At 49.9% G+C, this 7060-nt stretch overlaps 1 protein-coding gene across 1 annotated transcript in view; it reads right to left on the reverse strand.

Moving 5' to 3' along the window:
• LOC120505331 (myosin heavy chain, embryonic smooth muscle isoform-like) overlaps window positions 1-182 on the reverse strand; it is a 1932-nt gene extending 1750 nt beyond the window's left edge. The window contains exon 1 of the mRNA XM_039715722.1: window positions 61-182. Coding sequence (XP_039571656.1) covers window positions 61-114 — 54 coding nt within the window. The 5' untranslated portion in view covers window positions 115-182. The remainder of the gene's footprint in view (window positions 1-60) is intronic.
• Between the last annotated feature and the right edge of the window lie 6878 nt (window positions 183-7060).

The following is a 7060-nucleotide window of genomic DNA, read 5'->3' on the forward strand; positions in this document are numbered from 1 at the left end:
GCGCCCCCTGAGCCCCCCAGTGTCACCCCCCCCCCGGGGGTCCCTGGGGTCCCCCCTCACCTGTGCCAGCCCGGGGGGGCTGCGCGGTCCCCCGCTGTCCCCCGTGCCCATCATGGCTCAAACCGGGGGGGCTCTGGAGCAGCAGAGACCCCTCCCCAAAATCCGCATCGGCCCCGGGCCGCGACCCCCGCCCCCAACAGCTCCGGGGCCCTTTTTGGGGGGAAGGTCGGGGGTCCCCGGGGATCACACCTGGGGTGGGGGGGGGAGATTGTGCCCCCTGCCCAACCCTGGGGGGGTTTTGGTCTCCCCCTGCCCACCCTGGCTGGGATCTTTGTGCCCCCTGCCCACCCTGGCTGGGATTTTTGTGCCCCCTGCCCACCCTGGGGGGCTCGGTGCCCCCTGCCCACCCTGGCTGGGATCTAGGATCTTTGTGCCCCCTGCCCACCCCGGGCTGTTCCGGACCCCCCGTGTCCCTCCCGTGTCCCTCCCCTGTCCCTCACCTGTCCCTCGGTGTCGCTGCCGGTGCCACCGCGGCCGTGTGGCAGCGCGGGTGGCAGCGCGGGTGGCAGCGCGTCCCTCCCCCGGGCTGTCCCCTCGGGAGGGGACAGGGCCCGCCCTTCCCCCCGGGCTCCGTTCGGCTCCAGCGGCTCCGGTGCCGCCGCCGCCCTCGCCCGGGGGGACGCGGGTTTCGGGGCACGGCCCGGGGCACCCCGGAACGCGGGTGGCACCCCCGCCCCAGGGACACGGGTGACACGGCACCCCGGAACGCGGGTGGCACCCCCGCCCCAGGGACACGGGTGACACGGCACCCCGGAACGCGGGTGGCACCCCCGCCCCAGGGGACACGGGTGACACGGCACCCCGGAACGCGGGTGGCACCCCTGTCCTTGCCCGGGGGACTGAACAGAATTTGGGTGTCACCGCCACCCCAGGGGACACAGGTGTCCTATGGCACCCCAAAATTTGGGTGTCATCCCCGCCCAAGGGGACAGAGGTGTCCCAGGAGACCCCAAAATTTGGGTGTCATCCCTGCCTGAGGGGACACGGGTGTCCCAGGGCACCCCAAAATTTCGGTGCCACCCCCACCCGAGGGGACACAGATGTGACAGGAAACTCTGGAATTTGGGTGTCACCTCTGTCCTCACCTGGGGGACAGAGCAGAGTTCAGGTGTCACCCGCACCCAAGGGGACACAGGTGTCCCAGGGCACCCCCGAATTTCGGTGTCACCTCCCTCCTCACCTGGGGGACAGAGCAGAGTTCAGGTGTCACCCCACCCCAGGGGCCACAGGTGTCCTATGACACCCCAAAATTCTGGTGTCATCCCTGCCCAAGGGGACACGGGTGTCCCAGGGCACCCCCGAATTTCGGTGTCACCTCCCTCCTCACCTGGGGGACAGAGCAGAGTTCAGGTGTCACCCCACCCCAGGGGCCACAGGTGTCCTATGACACCCCAAAATTCTGGTGTCACCCCACCCCAGGGGACACGGGTGTCCCAGGGCACCCCGGAATTCGGGTGGCACCCCCACCCCAGGGGACACAGGTGACACGGGCACCCCCGAATTCGGGAGGCACCCAAAGGAGGAATGTCGGGCTGGTGGGAACCGCAGGGATGTCACCCTCACCTGGGGGACAGAGCAGAGTTCAGGTGTCACCCGCACCCAAGGGGACACAGGTGTCCCAGGGCACCCCCGAATTTCGGTGTCACCTCCCTCCTCACCTGGGGGACAGAGCAGAGTTCAGGTGTCACCCCACCCCAGGGGACACAGGTGACACGGGCACCCCCGAATTCGGGAGGCACCCAAAGGAGGAATGTCGGGCTGGTGGGAACCGCAGGGACGTCACCTGTGAGGTCACCTGTGGTGTCACCTGTGAGGTCACCTGTGAGGTCACCTCCGATGTCACCTGTGGTGTCACCTGTGAGGTCACCTGTGAGGTCACCTCCGATGTCACCTGTGGTGTCACCTGTGAGGTCACCTGTGAGGTCACCTCCGATGTCACCTGTGGTGTCACCTGTGAGGTCACAGTGCCAGCTGCGATGGGGGCGGGGCATGGCACCAGTGGTGGCATCACGGCGCTGGGTGTGATGTCACGGTGCCAGGCGTGACGTCACAGTGCCGGGTGTGACGTCACAGTGCTGGGTGTGACGTCACAGTGCTGGGCGTGACGTCACAGTGCCGGGCGTGACGTCACTGTGGTGGATGTGACGTCACCGTGCTGGGTGTGACGTCACTGGGGGAGGCTCTGGATGATGTCACAGCAGCCAGTGACCCCTGGCGTGGGCTGGGCTGGCACAGAGGGGACAGCAGGGGGACACGGGGTCATAGGGGGGTCATGGCTGGGGTCACCCCTACGGTGGGGTCAGCCCGGAGAGACACAGAGTGACACAGAGAGACACAGAGTGACACAGAGAGACACAGAGTGACACGGGCCACCACGGAGAGACACAGAGTGACACGGAGAGGCACAGAGTGACACGGGTCAGCCCGGAGGGACACAGAGTGACACAGAGAGACCCAGAGTGACACGGGTCACCACGGAGAGACACAGAGTGACACGGAGAGACACAGAGTGACACGGGTCACCATGGAGAGACACAGAGTGACACGGAGAGACACAGAGTGACACAGAGTGACACGGGTCAGCACGGAGAGACACAGAGTGACACGGGTCAGCCCGGAGGGACACAGAGTGACACAGAGAGACACAGAGTGACACGGAGAGACACAGAGTGACACGGGCCACCATGGAGAGACACAGAGTGACACGGGCCACCATGGAGGGACACAGAGTGACACGGGCCACCATGGAGGGACACAGAGTAGGATTTATTGGGGATTTTGGGGCATTTTTTGCAGGTTTTATTGAGGATTTTGGGGCATTTTTTTGCAGGATTTATTGGGGATTTTGGGGCATTTTTTGCAGGTTTTATTGAGGATTTTGGGGCATTTTTTTGCAGGATTTATTGGGGATTTTGGGGCATTTTTTGCAGGTTTTATTGAGGATTTTGGGGCATTTTTTTGCAGGATTTATTGGGGATTTTGGGGCATTTTTTGCAGGTTTTATTGAGGATTTTGGGGCATTTTTTTGCAGGATTTATTGGGGATTTTGGGGCATTTTTTGCAGGTTTTATTGAGGATTTTGGGGCATTTTTTTGCAGGATTTATTGGGGATTTTGGGGCATTTTTTGCAGGTTTTATTGAGGATTTTGGGGCATTTTTTTGCAGGATTTATTGGGGATTTTGGGGCATTTTTTGCAGGTTTTATTGAGGATTTTGGGGCATTTTTTTGCAGGATTTATTGGGGATTTTGGGGCATTTTTTGCAGGTTTTATTGAGGATTTTGGGGCATTTTTTTGCAGGATTTATTGGGGATTTTGGGGCATTTTTTGCAGGTTTTATTGAGGATTTTGGGGCATTTTTTTGCAGGATTTATTGGGGATTTTGGGGCATTTTTTGCAGGTTTTATTGAGGATTTTGGGGCATTTTTTTGCAGGATTTATTGGGGATTTTGGGGCATTTTTTGCAGGTTTTATTGAGGATTTTGGGGCATTTTTTTGCAGGATTTATTGGGGATTTTGGGGCATTTTTTGCAGGTTTTATTGAGGATTTTGGGGCATTTTTTTGCAGGATTTATTGGGGATTTTGGGGCATTTTTTGCAGGTTTTATTGAGGATTTTGGGGCATTTTTTTGCAGGATTTATTGGGGATTTTGGGGCATTTTTTGCAGGTTTTATTGAGGATTTTGGGGCATTTTTTTGCAGGATTTATTGGGGATTTTGGGGCATTTTTTGCAGGTTTTATTGAGGATTTTGGGGCATTTTTTTGCAGGATTTATTGGGGATTTTGGGGCATTTTTTGCAGGTTTTATTGAGGATTTTGGGGCATTTTTTTGCAGGATTTATTGGGGATTTTGGGGCATTTTTTGCAGGTTTTATTGAGGATTTTGGGGCATTTTTTTGCAGGATTTATTGGGGATTTTGGGGCATTTTTTGCAGGTTTTATTGAGGATTTTGGGGCATTTTTTTGCAGGATTTATTGGGGATTTTGGGGCATTTTTTGCAGGTTTTATTGAGGATTTTGGGGCATTTTTTTGCAGGATTTATTGGGGATTTTGGGGCATTTTTTGCAGGTTTTATTGAGGATTTTGGGGCATTTTTTTGCAGGATTTATTGGGGATTTTGGGGCATTTTTTGCAGGTTTTATTGAGGATTTTGGGGCATTTTTTTGCAGGATTTATTGGGGATTTTGGGGCATTTTTTGCAGGTTTTATTGAGGATTTTGGGGCATTTTTTTGCAGGATTTATTGGGGATTTTGGGGCATTTTTTGCAGGTTTTATTGAGGATTTTGGGGCATTTTTTTGCAGGATTTATTGGGGATTTTGGGGCATTTTTTGCAGGTTTTATTGAGGATTTTGGGGCATTTTTTTGCAGGATTTATTGGGGATTTTGGGGCATTTTTTGCAGGTTTTATTGAGGATTTTGGGGCATTTTTTTGCAGGATTTATTGGGGATTTTGGGGCATTTTTTGCAGGTTTTATTGAGGATTTTGGGGCATTTTTTTGCAGGATTTATTGGGGATTTTGGGGCATTTTTTGCAGGTTTTATTGAGGATTTTGGGGCATTTTTTTGCAGGATTTATTGGGGATTTTGGGGCATTTTTTGCAGGTTTTATTGAGGATTTTGGGGCATTTTTTTGCAGGATTTATTGGGGATTTTGGGGCATTTTTTGCAGGTTTTATTGAGGATTTTGGGGCATTTTTTTGCAGGATTTATTGGGGATTTTGGGGCATTTTTTGCAGGTTTTATTGAGGATTTTGGGGCATTTTTTTGCAGGATTTATTGGGGATTTTGGGGCATTTTTTGCAGGTTTTATTGAGGATTTTGGGGCATTTTTTTGCAGGATTTATTGGGGATTTTGGGGCATTTTTTGCAGGTTTTATTGAGGATTTTGGGGCATTTTTTTGCAGGATTTATTGGGGATTTTGGGGCATTTTTTGCAGGTTTTATTGAGGATTTTGGGGCATTTTTTTGCAGGATTTATTGGGGATTTTGGGGCATTTTTTGCAGGTTTTATTGAGGATTTTGGGGCATTTTTTTGCAGGATTTATTGGGGATTTTGGGGCATTTTTTGCAGGTTTTATTGAGGATTTTGGGGCATTTTTTTGCAGGATTTATTGGGGATTTTGGGGCATTTTTTGCAGGTTTTATTGAGGATTTTGGGGCATTTTTTTGCAGGATTTATTGGGGATTTTGGGGCATTTTTTGCAGGTTTTATTGAGGATTTTGGGGCATTTTTTTGCAGGATTTATTGGGGATTTTGGGGCATTTTTTGCAGGTTTTATTGAGGATTTTGGGGCATTTTTTTGCAGGATTTATTGGGGATTTTGGGGCATTTTTTGCAGGTTTTATTGAGGATTTTGGGGCATTTTTTTGCAGGATTTATTGGGGATTTTGGGGCATTTTTTGCAGGTTTTATTGAGGATTTTGGGGCATTTTTTTGCAGGATTTATTGGGGATTTTGGGGCATTTTTTGCAGGTTTTATTGAGGATTTTGGGGCATTTTTTTGCAGGATTTATTGGGGATTTTGGGGCATTTTTTGCAGGTTTTATTGAGGATTTTGGGGCATTTTTTTGCAGGATTTATTGGGGATTTTGGGGCATTTTTTGCAGGTTTTATTGAGGATTTTGGGGCATTTTTTTGCAGGATTTATTGGGGATTTTGGGGCATTTTTTGCAGGTTTTATTGAGGATTTTGGGGCATTTTTTTGCAGGATTTATTGGGGATTTTGGGGCATTTTTTGCAGGTTTTATTGAGGATTTTGGGGCATTTTTTTGCAGGATTTATTGGGGATTTTGGGGCATTTTTTGCAGGTTTTATTGAGGATTTTGGGGCATTTTTTTGCAGGATTTATTGGGGATTTTGGGGCATTTTTTGCAGGTTTTATTGAGGATTTTGGGGCATTTTTTTGCAGGATTTATTGGGGATTTTGGGGCATTTTTTGCAGGTTTTATTGAGGATTTTGGGGCATTTTTTTGCAGGATTTATTGGGGATTTTGGGGCATTTTTTGCAGGATTTATTGAGGATTTTGGGGCATTTTTTTGCAGGATTTATTGGGGATTTTGGGGCATTTTTTGCAGGTTTTATTGAGGATTTTGGGGCATTTTTTTGCAGGTTTTATTGGGGATTTCAGGGCATTTTTTTGCAGGTTTTATTGAGGATTTTGGGGCATTTTTTTGCAGGTTTTATTGGGGATTTCGGGGCATTTTTTTGCAGGTTTTATTGGGGATTTTGGGGCATTTTTTTGCCGGTTTTATTGAGGATTTTGGGGCATTATTTTGCATGTTTTATTGGGGATTTTGGGGCATTTTTTTGCATGTTTTATTGGGGATTTTGGAGCATTTTTTTGCAGGATTTATTGGGTTTTTGCGGGGTTTTCATTGGTTTTTTGGGGGTTTTTGTCAGTTTTTTTGGGGGCATTTTTTTTTTTGCAGATTTTATTGGGTTTTTAAATTTTTTTTCAGACTTTTTTGGGTTTTTCGGGCATTTTTTTGCAAATTTTAATTTTTTTTCACCTTTTTTTTTACGTTTTTCAGGCATTTCCTCGCAGCTTTAATCGCTTTTTTTCCAACTTTTTTGGCCTTTTTCACCCGATCCTCCGCCGGTTTTTACTGGGATTTTTTTTTGCAGGTTTTTATTGGGGTCATGTTTTGTATTTTCTCCTCTTCTGGGGCATTGCCGGGGTTTGGGGTCACTTGAGGCAGCGCTCGAAGTAGGTGGCTCCCACGTATCCGCCCCGCAGCGAGCGCTGCACGTTCTGCTCAAACAGGCGCCGGTTGCTCTGCAGCACCTCGGCCGCCTCCTTGTTCAGGGGGTCCTCGGGGTTCGGCTCCTGGGAGGGGGAAGTTTGAGATCAGAATCCCCCAAAGGAAAACCCCAAAATCCCCTCGGGTCACCCCAAATCCCGGAATTAACTAAAACTGCCCCAAAACGCAGAATTTCCTAAATCCGCCCCAAATCCCCTGAGTCATCGTTTGGGGTTTGGGTTCTGTGAGGACATT

Source organism: Passer montanus, unplaced genomic scaffold, assembly GCF_014805655.1.
Source record: "Passer montanus isolate IOZ18808 unplaced genomic scaffold, ASM1480565v1 scaffold341, whole genome shotgun sequence".
In the NCBI taxonomy this organism is placed as follows: domain Eukaryota; kingdom Metazoa; phylum Chordata; class Aves; order Passeriformes; family Passeridae; genus Passer; species Passer montanus.